We start from the raw sequence: 25,248 nt of genomic DNA, 5'->3' as shown, positions 1-25,248 counted from the left end.
CAGTTGGGGAAAGATCAGGGAGGACTTTCCCTACCGAACCTAAGGGATTATTTCTATTCTGCCCAAATGAGACATATCGTGTGCTGGTGTTCCTCAGACTATACTGCTAAGTGGAAACAGATAGAATTGACCCAAAGCAAAGTCAAACCACAGGCCAGACTGGGAGAGAAACAGAGTAGATTTCAGGACGACGATAACACTACAGTAACAGTAACACTAGCAATATGGACAGAGATAGTACAGAGATACAAGTTGGAGGGAGATTGCAGATTACTCCTTTGGCCCTCATATACTAGCGCCTTCAGACCAGGGAAGACGGATCAGACATTCAAAAGATGGACAGAAAAAGGCATAACAGCCATAGGTACTTTGACTGAGGTAAACAACTTTAAGTCATTTGAAAAGGTTAAAAAGGAATTCAAATTAGAAAACAAAGATCTGTTTCGATATCTGCAGTTACGACATTTCTATGATACCGAGGTGAAATCACAATTATTGGACAACTGCAACAAGCTAGTGGAAATGTTGTTGGTTTCAATCGATCAGATGCCCTCTAGGACTGTTTCTAAACTTTATTCTTGCCTTCAAAGATGTAAGGGGAATAATACATACAACGTAAAAGTTAAATGGGAAAAAGAAATGCAATTGGATATCTCTGAGAGTGACTGGCTTTTGATGTGTAAAACACAACTCACTTCAACCAGCTCTAGAAGTTGGAGGGAATTCGGCTGGAAGAATCTATTAAGGTACTTTATTACTCCCTATATCAAAAGTAAACAAACTAAAGTAAACCAGATTTGTTGGAGAGAATGTGGCCATATCAATCCCAATCACCTGCATGTTTTTTGGTCATGTGTGAAATTACAACCACTCTGGTCGGAAGTATTAGACATAATAGAGGAAGTCCTCCAATATGAAGTTCCGAGAGATCCAAGGATTTTATATCTTGGCCTGATTCCGGAAGTTTCGATTGAAAAAGCGGATGTATATATCTTTAAAATAATGATTATGGCGGTAAAGAAAGTTATTACAAAGAACTGGTTGAAAAAAGAGTCACCAAAAATAAAACAATGGATGGAAATAATGGAAGAGATATATAACATGGAAAAAATGACATTCCTTCTGCGTATCCAAAAAAATGCGGCTGAGCTGAGCTGGCAGAAATGGACATTCTACAAGAACTCCAATGCAAATGACTTATAATTATGGGAACCGTCACCCCACTGTGCATGTTTTCTTTTTTTCTTTTTTTGTGTGTGTGCATATTTGTGATTGTACTTTGAAGTTCTTTCTTTTCTTTTCCTTTTGTTTTGTTTTCTCTACTTTTGTGATTCCTATGTATCAAAACAAAAATTGCTTAAAATAAAGAGTAGAAAAAAAAAAAAAAACTTATGGGTTTCTTTGATTTTACCAAATAAAAAACCCTGAAATATAATCAAGAGGAAGATGGATGATCACAAGCCATCAAACCAAGCTGAACTGCTTGAATTTATGCACCAGGAGTGGCATAAAGTTATCCAAAAGCAGTGTGTAAGACTGATGGAGGAGAGCATGCCAAGATGTATAAACATTGTAATTAAAAACCAGGGTTATTCCACCAAATATTGATTTCTGAAATCTTAAAACATTTATGAATATGAACAGCAATGTTCATATAACTCAAACATGTACCTATAAATAGCAAAATCAAATAAACTGATTTAGAAACTGAAGTGGTCTTTTTTTCCAGAGCTATAGATACGTATAAACATATTAAGGTGCATCAAAAAAATAGAATATCATGAAAAGTTACTTTAATTCAGTCATTTAGTTAAAAATGTGAAGCTAATATATTATATAGATCTATTACACAGAGTGATCTATTTTAAGTGTTTATTTTATTGTTATTTATTATGATTATTGCTTACCGACACTAAAAACACAAAAGTCAATGCCTCAGAAAATTGGAATATTATATAAGACCAATTGGTACTTTTGGAAGTGTGGGCAGTGTGCCAAGTCCTGCTGGAAAATGAAATTGACACCTGATATGCAAAAACTAGTGACATTTCTGGTCTCTAAACATACAGTGATGTCTGGTTCCTCTACAGATTCACCAGAGTTGAGCAACAGCCTTCAGAAATAACTGACAGCAACAGCTCCCATCATGAGTTTAGCCAAAACTCTGCCTACTTTCTTTTGCAATTTTTTGAGATGACATCCTCGTCTGTTTCTGTGGCATGCTTGCTTCTTGGCACACAGGAAAGACAGTAGATGATGTCAGGTTGGTTTACTATGAGGCGTGCTTTGCTTTTTAATGAAGGAAGGAAGCTAGATTCATGACACAAAGACAGATTACATCAAATTGAATAATTCAGCATTTCTTTGACCCACACTTGTGCAAAATGTGTGTAAGTGTTTTATTCATTGACCCAAGATAGAGCAGGTTGTTCCGCCTGCAGGGTTACACAAATGAAACTGTGCCTTTTTTGCTTTGGTTTTGAACCTTTGCTAGCTATTGCTATTTGATGCATTCATTATGCATTATATCTGCAGTACTACAAGTAAAAATGTCAAGACACAGCCATCGTTGGTGATGATGACAGGAAGTAGGTACACAATGTGTTCATATGTTTGTAGAAACACCTTCTAATGAATGCATTCAGCAACATTAATTTGCACCTATTGCTGACGCACAGCGTTTCTAGTCCCTAAAGAGAAATACTGCCAAATAATGCTGTAAGAAAATATTATTATTGTATCATATCACAGTATACTGTTTTTAATACTGTTTCATGATTCACAAAAACAGTGCCTTTGATAATAAGTTAACACTTAAAGATTGGTGTCAGATTCTGGTTCATTCTTTGCAGTGTTGAACCCAGTTTGATGGGTGCCCAAAAAGTGTTTCTTTCATTCAGATTTTATAAAGGACAGATATGATTTAAAACACAATATATTATAGTTACAGTAATTCAGTTTAAAATGTGAAACTCATTGTATATAGATTTTAAGCGTTTATTTATTTTATTGTTGATGACTATGGTTTACAGCCAATGAAAACACAAACGCCAATGTCTCAGAAAATTAGAATATTATATAAGACCTATTGGTACTTTTGGCAGTGTGGGCAGTGTGCCAAGTCCTGCTGGAAAATGAAATCTGCATCTTCATAAAAGTTGTCAGCAGAGGGAAGCATGAAGTGCTGTGAGATTTTCTGGGAAAACAAAACTGCAATGACTTTAGACTTCATAATAAAACAGTGGATCAACACCAGCAGATGACATGTCTCTCCAAACCATCACTGATTGTTAAAGCAAAACTAACTGGGTTTTATCTGAGCAAAGTTTGTAGTTGTGCTAAATATGTGAAGAAGTACTTTTAAAACGTGCATTGTGGTGAGGACTCTTTTCAGAGTGGAAGGTCCTGGTGGTTTTAGTTAGGACTCTGCTCCTGTTTTAGCTTGCTCGTTTTCCTAAGTTAGTTCTAATTCTGTGTTTCTTTGGTTTAACGATGCGTTAACGATGATAAATGAGCATATGAAGACTGATTTGCTGTACTGATACCTCCATGTTCACAGTAGCTCTTGTATCAGCATCAATAGCAGCACCCCATTTCCCTAAACAACCAGCAAAAGCTGCCGTGGCCAGAAAAGAAAAAAAAAAAAACTCCTAGGGAAATCTACCATGAATATATTTGGTATATATATTCGGTTAGCCACAGCACATTAATGGCATTTATAGGAATATTTTGTATTTTCCCCTCCCTATTGCTTTCAATGTAACAGAAAATTAAATTTTAAAGTTCTTAGGGGGTGCCGAGTGGTCCAGCGGTCTAAGGCGCTGCCACTATGATCGGGAGTTTGCCAGATCGAATCCTGGTTATGCAGCTCGCCATCAGCTGCCGGAGCCCTGAGAGAGCACAATTGACCTTGCGCCACAAGCTGTCTTTTAGCTGATGTATCAGAACCGAGTCACTGCGTTTTTCTCCGGTCCCGCTGTGATGGCGTTGAAGACGTTGGCTGACTTCACATGTGTCAGAGAAGGCATGTGCTAGTCTTTACCCTCCTTGTTTTGTGGCATCACTAGTGATGGGGGATATACAGCTGACTAGCAGCTGAATGAGTGGGACAATTTGTCTAGCTAAATTGGGGAGAAAATATGCAAGAAAATACAGTTCTCAAGGACTGTTGCTTTAAATAAGGGAAGCATTTTATTTACATGCCAGCTTGGCCTATTTTGCTGTGGCTGTGGGTTGTTTGAAGTGTCTGAGAGATGGAGAGTTGCAGTGATGTGGGTGGGTGTGTGTGTGGTAGAGGTGATCACTGCCTGGAGCCTCCTCAACCTTCAGCTCTTACAGCTTCCATCAGCATCTAATCAATACTGACCTGTCCAGTGGCCTCCCCACACACCAGCCTACACTGCACCCAGCTCATAGTCTGTCACAAAACCTCCGAACCATCAGCACTACCTGCTGATACCGAAGCACGCTCAAACTGTGGCACCCACCCAAAACTAGAGCTGCTGCATGAAAAGTCTGACCTTATTTGTCCATGGGAGTGTTTTTTGGGAAAGTGTGCACATCCGAAATGAGCCAGAGAGTCATATTAAACTGCATTGCAGTGAAATGAAGATGCAGTGGCATCAATAAATAGTTAATGATGGATGGGTACAGGATGAGCTAACCTTGCCAAATGGCATTAAGTTCTTTCTAATAAGCCCCCCCTCAGGTGCCTGCTGAGACGGCTCCCTGGGATCTTTATGGAGGAGACTGGATCTCCCAGAGCCGTCACACATGAATGATGCAGACCAGGAGGAATCTGGCTTTTCATTCTGTCCTCCACCTATATTTTTGGGCTCACTCCCTTTGGTCATGTCTCTGCCTGTCTCTCTCGTGCTCGCTCTCTCCTTTATCTCCTCTCCTCTTCCTCTCACTGTCTTCTCTCTTTATCAGGTCATTCCGGATGCTGTCACTTGCTCTCACACATAGCCTTTGTCAGGCCACTGAACCATGAGCTCACATGGGCTTTACACAAGCAGTAAGGACAACTGCACGGCTGATTCCCACTCCGGCTATGAGCCTGATATAGCAAACAAGTGAAAGCTGAAATGCACCAGACAGCATCATGCAAACTGCATGCCTGAATCATCACACTTTATTATTTTATTTAACCTATTTCCTTCTAAACTAAGCTTAGCCTGTGAACCCATCCGCTCACTAGGACCACCTCTATCACTTGCAATACTCCCGACACTAGGAGTGTCAGTGTGAGGACATGCACGTGCATCCTACAATACATCTGAGTTTTAGCCACCACCTGTTCAGCATCACTAGGCGTTAAAACTGAGCATGCAAGAAAGCACTGCATCTCCAGCTCTGATACAACAGCTAATAGATTGCAAATACATTGCAAGTTATGAGCATGGCCAGTTGTTCTCTCTCAGGCTTTGGCTGCTGATGGAGAAGCAGTGTGACTTGGCATTCGGACTCATGCAAATTGGGTTTTAGTCTGCTGGACTATTCTGAGCCCTCACACACTCAAAATTCTTAATTATTTCCTGATTTCGCCTTCAGACTTCAGACTGATATCCATAAAATGGAACAAGTATAGATAAACTATACATACATCTTCATATATGGAGTATCTCTAGCTTCTACCATGCTGGCAAGAAATTCTACTCTAATTCGGAGCATTGCTGTGAGTATTTAATTACATTTAGCAACAAAAGCATTAAAGAGGTAAGAATTTCAGATTTGGAGTACCACCCGACCTCATCCCCAACTCGCCAATCATTTCACAAGTACTGGATTAAGTATAATCCTTAGGTAACACAGATCCACTGCTTTAATGCTGGGGGGCTTTATACTCCTCTCCCCCAGGTGTGATTAGACTTAATGCCAATGGGTTTGTGTTTGTCAATTTCAGAAATTCCTATTTTCCTGGCTGTACTTCCTGAGATATTGACACCATTCAGACTCCAGATGGTTTAGTCTGATTGTTCGATTAAGACATGTGAAGAGCTTTTTGGTTGAATTGAAAGATATAGTATAACCTAATAACCAGTTGGGGTACCACATGAATCACACAAACACGATTACACCTGGAATACCCTAGCAACATCCTAGCAAGCACTAAGCAGTAAAATACCACCATCACTACCATCAAGCAATCACTTAGTAACAACACATATACACTATAGCAACTTTTCAGCAGTATCTTAGCAACACCATAGTAAGCACTTTGAATAGAAGTACAGCCATCTAGCAACCTACCAACTGCCTAGCAACCACATTTTAACACCATCATAGCAGCCACCTAAGATACAATACCAACACCCTAGCAAACACCAACCAGCACCCTAGCATCCACATTTTAACACCATCATAGCAGTCAATTAAAATAAATTACCAATACCCTTGCTACCACATTTTAACACCACTATAGCAGTCACTTAAGATACAATACCAACACTCTAGCAAACACCAACTAACACCCTAGCAAACACCAACCAACACCCTAGCAACCACTCAGCAACGCCAGAGCAACTACATATACACACTCTAGCATTTACTTTTCAAACTCTTATCAAAAACATAGCAGACACTTTGGATACCTCATCAACCACCTACAAATAACAATTGTGTTATTCTTATTTAGTTGTTGTTAATGTTATTATTTTAACTAAATGCATCCCTCACAGTATCTTCTCGACACACACATGCAGACAGTCTGAGCGTATGGCGGTCCAGCAGGCCTGTGGATTTACAGTGTTTTCTGGCAGGCCTTGGCTGGTGGGTGTGTTGAGACGTGACTTGATATACGGACACGAATGAAGCCGAGCATTCTCCAGATATTACAGCTAGAGAGGAGAAGATGAACAATCACACCTTACTCATAAACCCAGCTAAGAGTGTCTGTGTGTGACAGAGAGCTGGAGATCTTCCCCTCTGTGTGTGTGTAGTTAAGAGCATTGCACATTAGGTGTGGGTGCAGGCACATCTTTCCCGAGTTTTAATGCTCTTTGCATAAAACAGAGCAGGTCAGCTCAGCCAGTTTAATTTGATTTGCAGCATGGTGGCAACACTGCAACTGTAAAACAGTGAAATGGAGCAGCAGCAGCAGCACTCGCAGGAAGCCAGTCGTAAGCCGGCGTGCTGCAGTGCCACTGCAATGCAACACTCTTTCCCCTTTGTGTCACAAACTTTTCACATCACTCTCTTCTGTCACTGTGTCGGTGCATCTGTTTTGCTGTGCGTCACACACGCTGTGGCTCCGAGTTTTGTGTTTGCGTGCCCAGGAGAGAGGGACTGTGAACGGAAGTGGGTCCATCCTATCTTTCAGTCTTTCAGCCTCATAAAATATTGCTGGGAAAAGGCGAATGTTTGTGTGAAACTGACGGAGGGGAACTGTTAGTGTGGGATAAATGCGGCCCTTTCCTGCCCTGCTGTCCCGAGTGCCTCTGCTGCTGGCCAAAACCCACAGGCTCCAAAACTGGGAGAGAGGAAATGGGCTAATGACTAATAGCGATGCAACCGAACAGAGTAGATGTTCTGAACATTCTTAAAAATAATGGTTCAGATATGGTTCCTGTTTTAACCTCATAGAATTAAAATGTGCTACAAAATATTTAAATGTGTAAAGAAGCTTTGCTTCAGACCAAGCCATGTGGTGGTTGTATGGCTTTGCTGTCTGATGGTTCTCTGTTGTCTAGGTTAATTTCAGTCAGTGGCGCACCTGAGTGTTCCGTTGCCAAGATAGCAGTATGCCAGAAATTGACCTGAACTCACCTCATTTCCAGATCACCACGCCCATCAGCAATGCAGGTGACCGCCTTGCGCAATGTGTTTGATAGGGTCCCTACTAGCACTTTTACACTGTCATTTGAGCCATGTTAAAGAGGAAGTCCATATTATTTTGTTTCTAAACTGAAAGCAGAAGAATTTTTGAGTGGATAAGGGAAAAAAAATTGTGTTTAATGGTACCAGTGTGCTGGAACCACCATCCCTGCTAAGCATAAATATATATATTAATTCTAAAAACTAGGATGGGTCACTTTTCGCAGGAGTTCTTCTACCACGTCACGCGTCCTTACATACTTGCAGTATGTCACATGTACAGCCTATGAAAGAGGATCCAGCTCAGTTTTACTGAATGCGAGCAGCTGGTGGAGCAATGGAGACTTCAGAAGGGCTCATTTACCCATAGAATAACAAAGAAACGAAGCTCTGAAGCCAAAAAGGAACACAATAGAGTCCGCACTAAAACCAGAATTAATATCGGATTGGCGTTTGGACCGGTAGAGAGAGCTCCGTGACCACGCTCTCTCTCTAACTGACTGAACATAACCTGAAATTGGATTCATCCACTCTGAAAGGAGACCGCATCTCACCTGCCCAGTTTAAAATGATTCTTCTGCATGCTCTGTGCAATTACCCATTCTCACCAGAGAGGACACTAAATCCCCCAGATCCCAAAACTTACGGACATCAGCTTTAAAGCAGTGTAAATGCATTCATGTGTTCAAGACTCAAAATTACCGAATGAAATTTTTCCCATTACAAACAAACCGCCTTCCAGTACAATAAAAAACATCAGTAATTTGTTTAAATTACTGTGCAGATGAAATTGTATATTTTCTCCCACACAGATTTCAGTTAAACTAACCAGACACACATTTCGCTACCAAGTATAAAAGCGTTTAGCTAAAATCTTATTACGATACAGTCCAGATACTAATCACATGAAGTAACCAGGTGTAAACGAGGTCAGGATCTTTGTAAAGACTGCGTAATTGTGTTTTAAGAAAAAAATCTTTTTTTTTTTTTTTACAATAGCAGGTGAATAAGATCTAATGTCTCTTGATCCTCAGCATCTTTTTCTCCATTTCTTTTCTCAAGCAGCAGAATTGCTAACCTGCTGTTCTTCAGTTGCTAGTGTGTTAATGGCTTCAGTTACTACACCTCAGAAATTGGCTGTTTGATGAGCCAGACACTTTTGAAGCTCAAACATCAGGCTGGATTGACGTCTGGGTCGGTACCACTTTAAAATAAGACTACCTTTATAAAGGGTTTATAAATGGTTTACAATTAGTTTATTAATGATTACTAATCAGGTTGTAAACCCCTCAAAAATCATTAATAATCAGTTATAACACATACGTAGAAAGGGCAACAATATAGATGGCTGCGGGTTCACGATTTGGCAAACAACAGGTCATTGTTTCCCCTTCTACGGATGTGTTATACCGGATTATTAATGATTTTTAAGGTATTAACAAGCTAATTACTAACCATAAATAAACTAATTGTAAACCATTTACAAACCCTTTATAAAGGTAGCCTTATTTTAAAGTGGTGCCATTTTTTTTTAACACACGTGGGCTGTATCTCTCTATACTTGAAATGAATGCATGGACATTATGTGGAGTTGGCACAGCACCTGTCCTTTTTCTTCTTTTATTGTTTAACGGATGATGATAAACTGCTTTAGCTTGCTGTAATTGGTCCAAAAGTAGGAACTGTATTCACACTGCAGATGAACCAGTTTATCAAGGTTAAGACCATCTATTTCAGTTGGACTTGTGTGCTGTTAGGCAAATAATGTATTCACTTTAGGTTTTGAATGTGTTGTCTACTGCTTTCACTAGTTCACTGTTGTCTTAGCAACTGTATTCACTGGTTTATACAGTGCCTCTATCATTTTTGTGCAATTCAATATAATTATCTAAGACTTCCAAAAGATCATCTTAGAATGCAAGAAAACTTAAACACACTATTAATTTAGAGGAACATTAAACAGAAACCTTTTTTTCAAGCTTTATATAACACTGTCTTTTAAAGAAAAAGCATTGTATCTGTTGTTTAAGAAATACAGGTTAAATAACTTGTCTATCATGTATTTAAAAAAAAATGAATTGTGCTAGTTTAAAGCTAGCCGTTACCATAATTGCTAATCTAACTGAGCTTTTACTAAGCGTCAGATTATTTTGCTTCAAAATGTACTAAAACATCTATTATACTGGCTGTTATAATAGGTATAGCTTACGGATATCCTATATGGTTCACAGATCAACCAAGTTCTTTTAAATCAGGTTAACCACTTTATTTTAAGTTTTTGAGTTTTTAAGTTTTTTGTCCTTCAGGCTGAGGGGTTTCTTCAATTACTGGTTCGTCATTTGAGGTACTGTCAAATCTTTGACAGGTTTTTACAAGTGGTTTACTTTGTATGCTGCAACTCCTGCAGTTAATAACAAGACAAAACTAAAATTCCCCACCAGAGTCCCGGGACTCAGACTCGCACCCCAGAGACTCAACTCATACAAGCGTGAAGTGACAGAAGTGACAGCAGCTCAGCATGGACTAAACTCTGTGCTAATAAATCTGTCATCAAATATCAGTTTGAAATATTGGTCACATCTAATCATCAGCCTGATGTGCACATATTGTAAGACTATTATTTGCTGAGACTGATATGATTCAGTTACTAAACCAGTTGCGAACCAAAATGTTTCATACCAAACTTGAGTTTAATACTGTATAGTCAACTGGTTGAATAATTATAGAAAAAAAAGTGTTTATTAATACTGATGTTTGTCAAATATGACCAATGTTCTTTATGAAAATGAATAGAATTTACACTAATTTAATCTGATTATCATAAGTCTCCATTGATTTCCAGAAGAGAAGAGTTCTTTAGAATTGTCCCAAAATTGTCTCATTCTGTCCCCAAATTGTCTCATTCTGCAGTTTTTGAGATACTGACACTGTTCTTAATCCAAATTGATCAGACTAACTGTGCAATTTGACATTATTACAGATGTTTTCCTCATTGAAACGAATGAGGTTTATCCACACTGCAATGTTTAAGTAACACCTAAACACCCACCTAAAACACCAGAACAACCTTTAGGGACACCAAAGCAACTGTTTACCAACCTCTAAGCAACTTCATAGCACCACTGTCTGGAAGTGGGAACCACTTACGCTGCACAGACATTATATTTTTCTCACAAGAAAGGCACTTTTTAAATTGTTACTGCTGTAGTTTAATATGTTTACACATTATTACATTTGGACCATTAACAGCAAACAGAAATGTAAAAGACGTAACATTTACAAGAAAGGTATTAATTGCAGAGTCTAAAGATAGCATAAATTGAACAAAATTGAAAGGGTTAAAGAAAAGAACTACTACAAGTGAGTCAGACCCAAGTGAGAAGACCCAGAGGTACCACTTTAAAATAAGACTACATTTATAAAGGGTTTAGAAATGGTTTACAAATTGATTTATTAATTGTTACTAATTAGGTTGTAAATGCCTTAGAAATGATTAATAATCAGTTATAACACACACGTATAAAGGGCAACAGTGACCTGTTGTTTGTCAAATAGTGAACCCACAGCCATCTATATTGTTGCACTTCTACGTATGTGTTTTAACTGATTATTAATGATTTTTAAGGCATTTACAACCTAATTAGTAACCATTAATAAACTAATTGTAAATAATTTATAAATCCTTTATAAGGGTAGTCTTATTTTAAAGTGGTACCCATGATTCCTTATGTGTTCCGTCATAGTCTGGACGACTTCAGTATTCATGTACAATGTAGGAAATAAATAAGAAATAAAAAAAACATTGAATGAAAAGGTCTTTCCAAACCTTTGTAAATGTAGGTATATAAATGTAGGTATATAAAAGTTATCAAAAAGTACTTAAAGTTCTGTCATATTAGCAATGTTTATTTTGTTCTGGTGGCAAAAAACTTAAAGAACATATTAATTCTCTAGTGTTCACACTTTGAGAGCTCAGTCTTAACCTTGCTTTTTTTCTACTGTTTTCTGCTGTTTTCTCAGGTCCCTGATCCAGCTATGGGCTCGTACTGTAGAACTCTGCACAGATCTCTACACCTTTTAAAACCCATCACCTACACCTGGCCAGTGACCCATCTCACCTCCAGTGGGTTTATAGTAACTCAGACACTCAACCCATGCAGGAGGCAGTCCACACACCACTCCCACTTCCAGCCCCAGCATCGAATTAACGACAACTCTGTGGAAGTTCTGGGCCGCGTCTACCCTCGAGATGACATGTCTAACGTTACGGCCAAAATCCTGTCCATGGTGGGCCGTGAGCTTCACAACCAGTCCCACCACCCTCTGTGGCTCATCAAAGAACGCATCAAAGATCATTTCTACCGCTCCTACATTAGCCGCTCGGGCACCCCGCTCTTCTCCGTGCACGATAACCTCAGCCCTGTGGTCACGGTGGAGCAGAACTTCGACAGTCTACTCATCCCCGCTGATCACCCCAGCCGGAAGAAGGGTGATAACTACTACCTGAACCGCACCCACATGCTGCGCGCCCACACCTCCGCCCACCAGAAGGAGCTGGTGCGGGCTGGCCTGGACTGCTTCCTGTTGGCTGGAGACGTGTACAGGAGAGACGAGATAGACTCCAGCCACTACCCTGTGTTTCACCAAATGGAGGGAGTCCGGCTTTTCTCCAACCATGAGGTCTGGACCTGCTCTATATTTTCTACAATTCATTGATCCACTGTTTCAATACTGTATATCGACCTGTCCTCCCAGACAGTTTCCCAGAGGGGATTCCCTGTGGCAGGGCTGTTTCTAACCTGTTGCATTTTAGAAAGGCACACTGAGGCAGCCGAATCTACCTATAATCCATTACCACAAAATAAAGACCAACTAACATTAAAGGCTCTTTATGTCACTCAATATGTCCAGATTTTTAAAGACTCTTTCTCATTATCAGTTACATTAATTACTAGCTTTTTACATTTTTTTAAAACATTGCTGTGATGATTTAATAGCAGCTACAAAAGTATTAAAAATGATGTATACCAAGCAGAACACCAGTGTTTCAGGTTTTATTTTGTCGTATTTTTCCTGTAAATACATCTTAAAGAGCCACTAAGTCCTAAACCATATATATTTTACTGTTAATTGCTGAAATGTGTTCCTTTTAAGTAATTAAACAAACCAGTGCTGCTTAAAACGTCAGTCAGTCAGTGAATAATACAGCCCCCTGCTGATGTCCAACCATCTGCACCTCTCCGCTATCAGAGGCACACTGCTGCTGATGCTGCTGCTCAGCCAATCAGCTCTCCCTCCTGCCTTGCTTCTAAACCCATACATCACCTAATGCCCCTCCCAAACTACTCTTCTCATTTTTTGCCTTTTTCAAATTTGAGTGTGGAGTCAACTGGTTTAGTGCTCCTTTAAGTTGTGACACAGTACAGAGACATTATTAATGCATTTTTTTATTTTAACCCTCTATAGCATGTTTTTTTTTTTTTGGAAGGAAAATAAATAATAACTACCACTGCTTATTTACCCTCAAAAAATGAGCAAGCTGCATAATGTTTCCTTAAGGCAACACGTGGGACGAAAAACACTGTTTTAGTTAATAAACAACAAAAATAAATCTGCCATTTTCTGACTGAGAAAAAAAAAAGATTATTACAAAAATGATACTGATTGTGTAGTAACCACCAAAAGGGCAACACCATGCCATACACAATAAGTGTTATATACTCCACATATAGTTTTTCTTTTCAGGCCCATCCAGCATCTCAACCCTCTTCCAACACACACCCCCCCGCCCCTCGTCTTCCAACTTATTGGGGGGAATTTGTTGCAGAGCCAAAATACAGGAATTAAATATAGTTATCCAGGAAAAATATCAGAAATCTCCAGTTTATACTACCTGAAAAAACACTGTGCTATTTTTTATTATTTTCATTTACCATACTGTCCTAATATTTTTATCATTAGGTAACTGTCTGGATACCTAGTATTGCTGTGTATGACTGAACTGTGAAACACAAAATAAACAAAAATATTCATTCAAATTTCCTGAAAAAAGATCTTGAGTGCTGTTGCTTCACTAGGCTTTCTGTTATATAGTTAGATACTGTACAGTATTCTAAGTGATTTTTGACCTAATACCTTAAAGTAAAACATAAATATTGAAAAATATTCACCATTCTGTCTTTGAATTCTTTGTCAGCTGTTTGCTCAAGTGGAGAACGGTGAGGACTTGTCTCTGTTTGAGAACGGCGGTCGCAGAACTCCACAGAAGCAGGAGAGACACACCCTGGAGGCTGTGAAGCTGGTGGAGTTCAACCTCAAACGGACGCTCACTCACCTCATCAGACACCTCTTTGGAGAAGGTAGCTGAAGCTTGGTCACACTGTTCAAACTATGTTTCTTTACAAGCCTTAGGCTTTCTTCAGACTGACAGATCAGGTCCTGTTTTTACTCCTGAAGATAAAGGGGATGCAAGTGCTTCTGTGACTGGATTTATAGAAAAAGAATCGTCTCCATAAGAACCATCACTGTAAAAGAGATGCATGTGTGAATTACTGTTTAAAGGAAGGAGAAAATTGATGTAGAGTCTCTACATCAGATTAAAGAACCACAATGGCTCTTATATGGCTTCACTCAACTTACGTTTGTAACAACTCCCACCCATGTTTACCCACTAGACTCCTTTCCATCCTTACTGTCTCCATAGGATCCCATTTATTTTTTCACACAACCCTCTACTTCTGCTATCTCAGTGCATGGCAGTTGTTTTGGCCCTTACTTGTTGTTCTTTTCTTTTTATTCCTCTTTACCTTTTATTACAGTGATTAATTTTTCACCAAATCTCAATCATCTCTTTGTCCAACAGCCATACTACCCACACTCAATTTGTAATGTCTTTATCCCTCATTCTTTCCATGCATTTACATTCATTTTCAACATATAATAACCAGTTGAAAAACACCTGAAACCACTAACCAAACACATTGACCAGCAAACTCATAGCAACCAACTAGCAACACCTCAGCACCCAACAACTATACCATAGCAGCACATACCAACAGCTTTATTAACAACCCAGCAACACCTTAAAACCCTGTAGCAACTAACCCACTATCATAGCAACTGCATGGTAATACCTTAGCAACCACATAGTATAGAAACCACCTACCAACACCACAGAAATATAGCAACACCTTAGCAACCAGCTAACAGCACCTTACAAAAACCAACAGCTGCAATATAGCAACACCTTAGCAACTAGCTAACAGCACCTTACCAAATTAACAGCTACAGTATAGCAACACCTTAGCAACCACACATCAACACCTTAGCAGCCAGCTAACAGCACCATACAAAATCAACAGCTGCAATATAGCAACAAATTAGCAACCACATAGCAACACCCTAGCAACCAGCTAACAGCACCTAACAAAATTAGCAGCTGCAATATAGCAACATCTTAGCAATCAGCTAACAGCACCTTACGAAATCAACTGCTGCAATATAGCAACACCTATGCAACCACCTTACAATACCTTAGCAACCAGCTAATAGCACTTTAGAAACCAGTGGGAACCACTTTAGCTGCACAGATTGTCAACATTTCCTTCAGGAAATTCACTTTCCTACGTTTTTTGTCCCCATATCAATTCAGTCAGTATTTGGACTGTATCAACATATCAGACCACATTAACATTATGGTCACGTTGCCATCAGATATGTCATAGATAAGGTTGATTTTTTTTTTTTTTAATCTGATTTGAAAAGGTTGATTTATGTGTTTACTCAGCATTAACAAAAAATATTCCACAAAAACATTTAATTTAAGTGAAAATAGTCTTGGCTTGTCCCTCTGTCCTTACAGTTACCTTCACCTCATGTCCATCTGTTGTCTTTCTTTGTCTTCTTTTTTAGATCTGGAGATCCGCTGGGTGGAGTGTTACTTTCCTTTCACACATCCCTCCTTTGAAATGGAGGTGCGTTTCCAGGGCGACTGGTTGGAGGTGCTGGGCTGTGGTGTGATGGAGCAGGAGCTGGTGCACTCAGGTGGGAGAACACATGAACATGCATGTGCACACAGTCACACATGAACACGTATGAAACAAAAAAAAAAAGACAGCAGAGGATTGAGGATCTATAGAGAAGTGTTAAATTGAGGATTGGATTGGAAATTAGTTCAGATTCCTTTTTTGGATATTTCTCAGTCCATCCCTCTTCTTTCCTAAATCTGTTAAAACAGGTCCTGTGCTTCTGTGCCTCTCTATATGTAAACACATATAAACACTTTTCTATGCTAAATTCAAATATGTTGTTAGCCCAAATTTGGGTCCACATAGAATTGCTAGAATTGCATGGAATTTTCTAATGTCGGCCTTACACCTAGCGAATTTCGCAGTCGAGTCGAATCGTAAGGTGGTTACGATTGAAAGTTTCAGTCAGTCGGGGTTCGCGTCCTGGCGCTTCGATAAAATCAATATGTTTAATATTATCGCAAGTCTTGAGATTCATCTCACACAAATAGTGATGTGATGAACAGTGTCAACAACCAATAAGAGAGCTACAAGAAGCCGCAAGGCAAGCACGGGAACATTTCCGCTCACTCAACCAGGGTCGTGTCCACATTCTGCAATGTCTTTTTTTTTTTTTTTGCCTGTATTTTTCTGAACTGCATACACCAAGGCAGCTGAGGCCAGGTGCTCCTGTTTCTGCTCCACTGTGAAACAGCTTCTCTTTCTGTTAAACTCCACCAGAAGCATGATGGGAAATAATCTCAGAAGAATCTAATTGCAGTCTTCTAAATAGTGACCCCCAGTCTTTGCTAAATCTTAGCCTGCAACTAAAAAGTCTGTAATAAGTCTTTAAATGTGAGGGTGTTTGATTTTAGTCTGTTTAAAGTTTTTTTTAGAGTCTTGTAGTCGTGCATGGAGAGCTTGAATCTCTTGTTGGTTTAGAACAGCGGTGTCCAAACTACGGCCCGCGGGCCATTTGCTGCTCGTTTCCTTTTTAGTAGTGGCCCGCGAGGTATTTTAGAAATAAAATGAAAGTTGGCCCGCTGTTAAGCAGGTTTTTAGAATGTGAGATTCAAACTTTGAACGCTAGGTGTCAGAAACGGGCCAAAGAGTCTAAATGCGGAGAGGGTGCGCATTTCGAGCGCAGAAAAACAGGCCAGAGAGTCTAAAAGCGGAGAGGGTGCGCATTTCTAGTGCAGAAAAACAGGCCAAAGAGTCTAAAAGTTGCCGTAATTAAGTTTAATATTAAGAGACATCATGAAATTAAACATCAATTAGAAAAATCTTAGTTTACACAATACTGTCAAAGATAAAGATAGTAAGTCAAGTAAAATGATGTGTAAATGAAATAATCAGGAAAAAAGTATTATTTAAAGTGGTATATTTCTTTTTTTTTTTTATTACAGAGTCTGTGGCGCGTGACTTCAAATATATTTCTCCTTCCGGCCCCCAACAAAAAAAGTTTGGACACCCCTGGTTTAGAACATCTTTTTTTTGGACCAAATTAGGGTTCAGGCAGATGTTTGTAAGCCCAAGTAAAGTTTAGACTGTTTTTTTAAGCCTGGAGTCTGGTTTAGACTGACATTTAATAGGCTAGATCTGGATTGAGCCAAACTTTTAAAGGACTACAAAAATATTATGGTAAAATCTTGATGAGCTGCATTTAAACCGTCACTAAATTTGTATGGGATCAGACAGGTGTTTTTATTATTTATTTTTCTGGTTTCTTGTTTATGGCATAGTTTACCCAAAGAGTTTTTGGTTCCTTTTGACAGCTCAAAAGCACATTGTCAAACATCCCTCAAATGTTCCCTCTGTTATGCCTTCTTGCCTCTGCCAGTAGATGGCACTGTTGTGCAGCTCTGCACGCTAAATACCCTCCTGCTGCTGCTGCTGCCGCTGCAAATGGGACCATTCAGAATTAAGGCCCTCGGAGGGAAAGACACGCTCAGCTGCCCAGACACGGCTCTGCTCCCTGGGGATGGGTTCAGGATGACCGCCCTCCTTCCTTCACTCCCTGGTGCTCACTCCTCCCTGCCATTTAACATGCCACTGTCTGCCCGTCACTCCTCACTGAGTCTGTCCCTGTTAAACATCACATTAGCCTCCACGCTCTGCAGCAGGACAGCCAGCACGGGCCACTGAGCATGCAACAGCTAATCGCCTATACTGCTCCTCAACCTGCCGATAGATAGAGATCTATAGACGACAGGGCTGTAGTTGACCTGAAGGGGCATCGGTTGTTGCATCATTTGTTTAGCAGGGATACTGGGGGGTGGAAGGAGGGTGTTTAGCATTGGCTGTTGGTGGATCACACATACACACACACACTATGCCTCTACAAGATGCAGAACGTAATACCTGAACATAGGTGCTGTGCAATAGGACTAAAATCTTGTGACATAGCAGAAGCTTGTCGTAACTATGCCCAGAGAATGCATGCCGCAATCAAAGCCAAGGTCTTTCTTTTCTTTTTTTTGGCCAGGCAGTGTATATCTTAATTAAATGATTTTGAATCTATCACAGTATCTATCGCAGTATTACTATTACAGTATACAGCTCTTGAAAAAAAAAGTTTCTCTGATTTTGCTATTTATAGGTGTATGTTTGAGTAAAATGAACGTTGTTGTTTTATTCTATAAACTACAGACAACATTTCTCCCAAATTCCATTTTCAAAAAAAGTTCATATTTATAAAATTTTAAGAGTTTAGAAATCAACATTTGGTGGAATAACCCTGTATTTTAATCACATTTTTATGCATCTTGGCATGTTCTCCTCCACCAGTCTTGCACACTTCTTTTGGATAACTTTATGCCTTTACTCCCTGTGCAAAAATTCAAGCAGTTCTGCTTGGTTTGATGGCTTGTGATCATCCATCTTTCTCTTGATTGTATTCCAGAGGTTTTCAGTTTGGTAAAATCAAAGAAACTCATCATTTTTAAATGGTCTCTTTCTTTTTCCAGAGCTGTATTGCCCAGTCCTACTTAAACATAATGTAACAATATGCACATGCACAATATCTACATGTACATTCAATGTTTTCTTTATCTATTTAATAAAATGTATGTTCTATATTGTAGATTAAAAATAAAGGCATGCAAACAATTAAGGGACACATATAGAATTATGTAGTAAATGATTTAGATCTAAACCTGATGAACTGAGATGGTGATTTGAGGTGATTTGGGATGAGCTTGAGCTTCACAGCGTGAAGGTAAAACAGCAATATTGTTCAGCACCTCTGGGAACTCCTTCAAGATACTGAGAAAACTATTCCAGGTGACTCTCCCTCACTGAGATTAAACTGAGATTAAATTCCAAGAGTGTGCAGATCTGTCCTCAAAGATAAATGTGCTACTTAGAAGAATCTACAGTATAAAACATATTCTGTTTATATTGTTAATATTTAGTTGGTTTAATTTGGTGTGACTTCCTGTCCCTCTGCTGCTGTAACATTGCAAATTTCCCCTTTATGGGGCTGATAAAGGATTACCCTATTATATCTAAGCTCAGCATCTTCAGAGGTTTAATTTGCTTTATGTTCATTGCTCATATTTAAGAAAAGTAAAATGATCTGGAAAGTAAAATTTCCAGATCTGTGCTTCTGTTTTAAACATCAGTGTGATTCGCTCTTTGCTCTTTGGTCATGTTCACCTGGCTCCAGGGCATCTTTTTTTAGAGATGTATTTTAAGTGCTTTTTGCCATTTTGAGTTTGTCAATTATTGAAAGCTGTTCTTTCTGAAGCCTGAAGTCCTTAAAAGGCCTTGATCTCTTACTCTATCTCCATACTCTCTGCATGCTGACCCCCTCTCGCTCGTCCCGGATGCTTTTATTTGTTTCCTGTTATGAAGCAGCTCTTAGCTCTTTTTTCTGGTTGATGTTGGTGGGATGACTCCTGAGCTATTTCCTGAGTGTTACTACTAGGGTGGGGCGAAATGTCCATGAAAAATAATGTCACGATATTTCAGAGTATTTTTGTGATAATGATGTTCTTGGCAAACACTAAAAATATTTTACTAATTTTAAGAATATACAATTTCAGCAAAATAGATGTTAGTTTAATTTAGCTAGTATAAATATAACAGTGTCCAACATTCAGTAGAAACAAATACATTTGTGAACTGATTTTGCATACAGTAATATTAATCTAAAAAAATAAAAAATAATAATATAATCTAAAAATCTGCAAATACTGATATAATAGAGATTTATATAAATAATATAGATTTACAATATCACTGTGTACAACACATGTAACAATGGACTAATGTACAGAATTCAGAGCTAAGGATGGGTGCTAATATGGCTAGTAGAGAATTGAGCTGCATATATCATATTAGATTTTTTTAGAGGGACAGTGAGGTCAGTAAACATTAAAAGAGCCTGTGATTATTTATCTGCTGTGTATGTAGCCTAAAGTACCTGACACAGCTAGTATTAGCAGTTAGCATCTTTATGGTTTTAGCCTGTTTTTGTGCATTGCATATTATCCTTACATAATGCCTGTAAATATTTTTCTTTTTTCATGAAAAAGTGACCTTAAAATAGTTATTTCTCATTTAAAGAAAAATCTGGTATGACTAAATTAGAGCTGTAAAACAAGTGGATTCCACAGTATGAAAACTGTTACATCACAGTCTTGACTTCTAAACTTAGATATACCCAGCCAACTTCGAAAAGCTTTTTAGATTGTGGAAGCAAGTCTAAAAATATCTGTATTAATTAAAATTAATCTATAATATCAACAGTTAAATGTATTTTTTAATCAAACCGATTTTATTTTCCATATTATATCGTTTTACATTTTTATTTAAATTTTATTTGTCTTTAACTCATGTACTGTTGCTCATGATATACAGAATCATGAGCGATGTAACATCATTTATACCTTATACAAACAAGGAAACAAAAAAACTCGCCTCAAAAGATCAGTATGATTACAGTGTGGAAATCACACCTGTTTTTTTTAAAATATCTTTTTAAACAGTCTTTTAAAGATTATTTTTAAGATAAAGGTGGTAATAAAATGTATAAATTGAATATTTTAGTCTTCCCATTGATGCTAATTGGAGGGTATAAGCTTCCATTACTTATTAGCATTAACTCTGTTGTTTCTATTTATTGGATTAATAATTGTACAAAACACACCAACTATGGTTTATCTGGTTAATTCCAGTTGGGGAAAATGATGGTGTGCTAAACTATCACTTTAAAAGTTAGGCATATTGCTGGAATATATATCGATATCACCAGATTGTGTATTTTTTTTTAATCAAATCTCATTGATACGTGGCTTAAAATATGGATACTTGTATTGAAACATAGGCGCTCTAAACTCCCACAGTCGGTCTTTCTGAAGTTACTGTTTTATGGTGGCGCTAATCAAATGAAATACTGTTAAGAATTGTCTTTTGATGTATTGAGTATCTCAGAATCGCAGTATTTTGATAATATCATCCTTATTGTGGGAAACGTATTGCTCTGAGATTCCCACCCCTGTTTAAAAGAATAGGACTCCTGTCTCAGTTCAGTTTGTGATGCAGTGAGAGGTCCTGCTCTGACTCGTGACATTTCCAAACCTTCATACTGGTGTGAATTGGGCTTTTTCCCATCACAGCACATAAGCTCATATTTAATCCCAGTTCAGCAGAACTTCAGCAGAAGTTTGTATGTGTGAGCGAGTGCGTGTGCACCTCGAGGGCCTGATGGGTGTAGGGATCAGCGGCGTGCTCTCTCGGTTGTGGTTGTGTGTGCATGTATTCAATCAGTGCTTTATCCCTGTGTACACCCGCTGAAGTGGCTGTGCATATTCACAACTGGGTAAACAAAGCCCTTATGTCTGCAGACAGCTGTCATCAGGCCTGACGCCCAGCGGCCCCGCCCACCACACGGATCCCCCAGCCAAGCCCGAATCCCCCCCACTCACCCACCATCTCTCTATCTCTCTGTATTTCTCTCTTACACTTCCTCTCTCTTTCTCTCTCTCTTTGTATGTCTCTATCTATCTCTGTCTCTCTCTAGTTCTCTGCGTATCTCTCTCTGTATGTCTGTATCTCTCTCTCGTTCTTTATTTCTCTCTGTATCTCTATCTCTCTCTGTCTCTTTCTCTGCATCTCTCTTATTCTGTATCTCTCTTTTTCTCGCAGTATCTGTATCTCTCTCTGTATCCCTTACTCTCTCTCTTCCTCTTTCTTTGTATGTCTCTCTCTCTTTCTCTATTTTTCTCTGTTTCTCTCTTTTTGTGTATCTCTCTATATATCTTGCTCTCTCTCTATCTCTCTCTTCCTCTCACTGTATCTCTCTCTCTCTCATTGTCTATTTCTCTCTATATCTCTCTATTTTTCTCTGTATCTCTCTATTTCTCTCTGTATATCTCTCTTCCTCTCTCTCTCTCTCTGTGTCTGTATCTCTCTATTTTTCTCTGTATGTCTATATCTCTCTCATTCTCTATTTCTCTCTTTATCTCTTTTTTTCTTTCTGTATCTCTATTTCAATTTTTTTTTTCAATTCAATATAGCTTTATTAGCATGACTGTGAATTACAGTGTTGCCAAAGCATTATAACAATTAACAAGAATGGTATATGAACATACATAACAGACATAATAACATTTATAACAGAAAATAATTATGATTATTATAATAATTATATCATTTAACAATAATTATAATTATATTATAATAATCATTTTCTCTGGGATGAGGTCCCCAGGATTTTTGAGGTCATTTTGAGGTGTTACCCACTGTCTCTCAGGCTGTGACACGCACTGACGTATTTGGCAGCGAGGGGGGCGGTGTGCCCCTCCCCCAGAGTGATCCGTAATTTTTCTGATAGCGAAAATTTTTCAAAATTTGGAATCAATTCATTAAATTTGTTAATGAAGAAATTTCGAGTTCCTTTAAATTTGTCACACTGTAGAAGGAAGTGCATCTCCGTCTCGACCTCACCTGTCGTACAGTGACCACACAGTCTCTCCTCTCTGGGCAGCCAGGACTGTTTATACCTGCCGGTCTCTATGGCCAGTCTGTGGTCACTGAGTCTGTACTTGGTCAGGATCTGTCTCTGCTTTCTATCTCTGACAGTCAGGAGATATTCCTCTAATTTATACTCTGTTTTTAGGGCCCGATAGCATTCCAGTTTGTTTTGAGTTTGGATTTCTTTTTGCCAATGTTCCAGATAATCATTCAGACTGTGTTTGGTGATTTGCCTGATGTTGAGTTTGGTTGGTAAAGCAGTGCTGGGCTGAGGCTGCTGTCTATTAGTATCTGTTAGAGGGTTAATAAGCCTCAGGACCAGCTGACTGAGGGAGCTCTTTTCAGGGTTCAGTTCTTGGGTCTGTAACGCCCTAAATTGCAGCGTGTCACTGGGACTCGTCTTCAGGTGCATCCAGAAATTTAGAGCTCGTTTTTGGATGTTGATGATCAGAGGAAATCGGCCTAATTCTGCCCTGCATGCGTTGGTTGGAGTTTTTCTCTGGACTTTTAGAATCATTCTACAGAATTCTGCATGCAGGGCTTCTGTTGGATGCTTGTCCCATCTAGTGTAGCTGTGCTGACTGAGTGGACCCCATACCTCACTATTTCTATCTCTCTTCATTTCTATCTGTATGTCTATCTATCTCTGTTTCTCTCTATTTCTCTCTGTATCTCTCTCTATCTCTATCTCTCTTCATTTCTCTGTGTATGTTTCTATCTCTCTTTCTCTCTGTTTCTCTCTATCTTTCTGTAACTCGCTCTCTCTTTCTTTCTATATCTCTTTCTTCTGCTCTCTGTCTGTATCTCTGTATCTCTCTCTGTATCTCTGTATCTCTCTTCCTCCATTTCTCTTTGTATCTCTTTGTATCTTTCTCACTCTTCCTGTCTTCTTCTTCTCTGTATCTCTCTTTATCTCTCTGTCTCTCTCTCTGTCTTTCTGCCTCTATCGCTCTCTCTGTATCTTTCTCTGCATTTAAAAATGTGTTTCCTTCTATTTATTCTATATATTCCTCTTTCTCCTTTTCTCCTTTTTTCTTTCTCTCTATTTTTCCCTCACTCTCTATCTATCCCTTTTTCTCCTTTGCTTTTGTTTATGCTCTCTTGTTTTCATTCTTGCTCTCACTTTCTTGAGAACTGTCTTTTTCTCTTGCACTTTTGCTCTTACTCCATCACTTTGGTACTCTCACTTTTGTGCTCTGTCTCACTTTCTCTCTTTTCCTATTTCATGTTCTTACTTTTCTTCTCACTCTCTCTCTTGATTTGGATGCTCCAGGCCTCTCTCTCTCTCTTACTCTCTCACTTACTTGCTCTCGTCCACTTTTGCTCTCACTCTCTCTTGCTTTCGGACCTATACTCTCTCTCAGACTCTGATGCTCTTGCTTTCTCACTTTCACATGATCTCTCTTGCTTTTGTTTTTTGATTGTTTTTCTCCTCTGCTTTCTCTTCTTCACTCTCTTACTTTGCTCTAACATCCTCTACCTTTTGTGCTGTAATTTCTGCACTCTTTAGATTAGCATTGTTTCCTTTTCTTGTTTCTTATCTCCCTCCGCTTTCACTTTAATTCTTGCTGTCATGCTTTCTTGCTCTCTTTCTATTTCTTCTCTTATTCCTTTTTCCTTCCCTTTTATTTGTTCTATTCGTTTTTCTCTGCATATCCTACTCTCTGAGCATCTCTCTCTCTCTCTCTCTCTCTCTCTCTCTCCCACTCTCTCTCTACCACTCTGTCTCTCCCTCTCTAGTTTTAGTAATATTTTCTCTCTCTCTCTCTCTCTCTCTCTCTCTCTCTCTCTTTCTAAGAAAGAACTTTGGTGGTGTTTCTGTTTTAAAATAGGGAAATCTGAACGTTGTCCAAGTTGACAGCTTGACCCCGAAAGCTGTAATTTGGCGAAGTTGCTGAAAGACACACTGCTGGTAAAAAAGCATGAAAAATATGCTGCTGAAAACATGATCAGTCAAAATTACAGCCCTGTCGGTGAGGCACGTGTGTTCTCTGCTGAATCTCATCCTCTCTGTGTGGTGGGGACAGGTGTCAGTATCCCAGCAGATGGTCAGTGTTCTGTGAGATGGTCAGAATGAGATTTAATTGGGTATGCAATGAAAATAAAATGAAGAAGCGTGAGTTTTATGACCCAGGTGTTCAGCCGTGCGATGGTGTTAACTCTTGGTGTGTGCTGGTAGTTTGAGTCTTTGCCGGTGGGTGCAGTTGTCCGTTGTAAAACTGGTGATTATATTTAATGAGTGTAATCGGATGAACGCTTTGTGTTTGAGAGGTCACTAACCTGCAGAAGCTCATCACTTCAGCACGCAAATCACTTCAAAGGGTGACTGGGGGAAGGTTAACGGTGAAGGCTGTACCACAGTAACGGACTCAATCTAGAAGGATCTTAGTTATTAAGTGTTAATTGCAATGTTGAGAAGCTTTTGATGAGGAGAGTTTATCGTTTCAAA

The 25,248-nt window shown here is 39.0% G+C and overlaps 1 protein-coding gene across 1 annotated transcript in view; it reads left to right on the top strand.

The window, feature by feature from the left end:
* fars2 (phenylalanyl-tRNA synthetase 2, mitochondrial) overlaps positions 1-25,248 on the top strand; it is a 249,150-nt gene that overhangs the window by 53,818 nt on the left and 170,084 nt on the right. Inside the window, exons 3-5 of the mRNA XM_022673398.2 lie at positions 11,836-12,495; positions 14,012-14,174; positions 15,727-15,858. Coding sequence (XP_022529119.2) covers positions 11,851-12,495; positions 14,012-14,174; positions 15,727-15,858 — 940 coding nt within the window. The 5' untranslated portion in view covers positions 11,836-11,850. The remainder of the gene's footprint in view (positions 1-11,835; positions 12,496-14,011; positions 14,175-15,726; positions 15,859-25,248) is intronic.

The sequence above is a fragment of the Astyanax mexicanus genome, chromosome 6 (assembly GCF_023375975.1).
Source record: "Astyanax mexicanus isolate ESR-SI-001 chromosome 6, AstMex3_surface, whole genome shotgun sequence".
NCBI classification, from domain to species: Eukaryota; Metazoa; Chordata; class Actinopteri; order Characiformes; family Acestrorhamphidae; genus Astyanax; species Astyanax mexicanus.
This window is presented reverse-complemented; position numbering and strand designations above follow the sequence as displayed.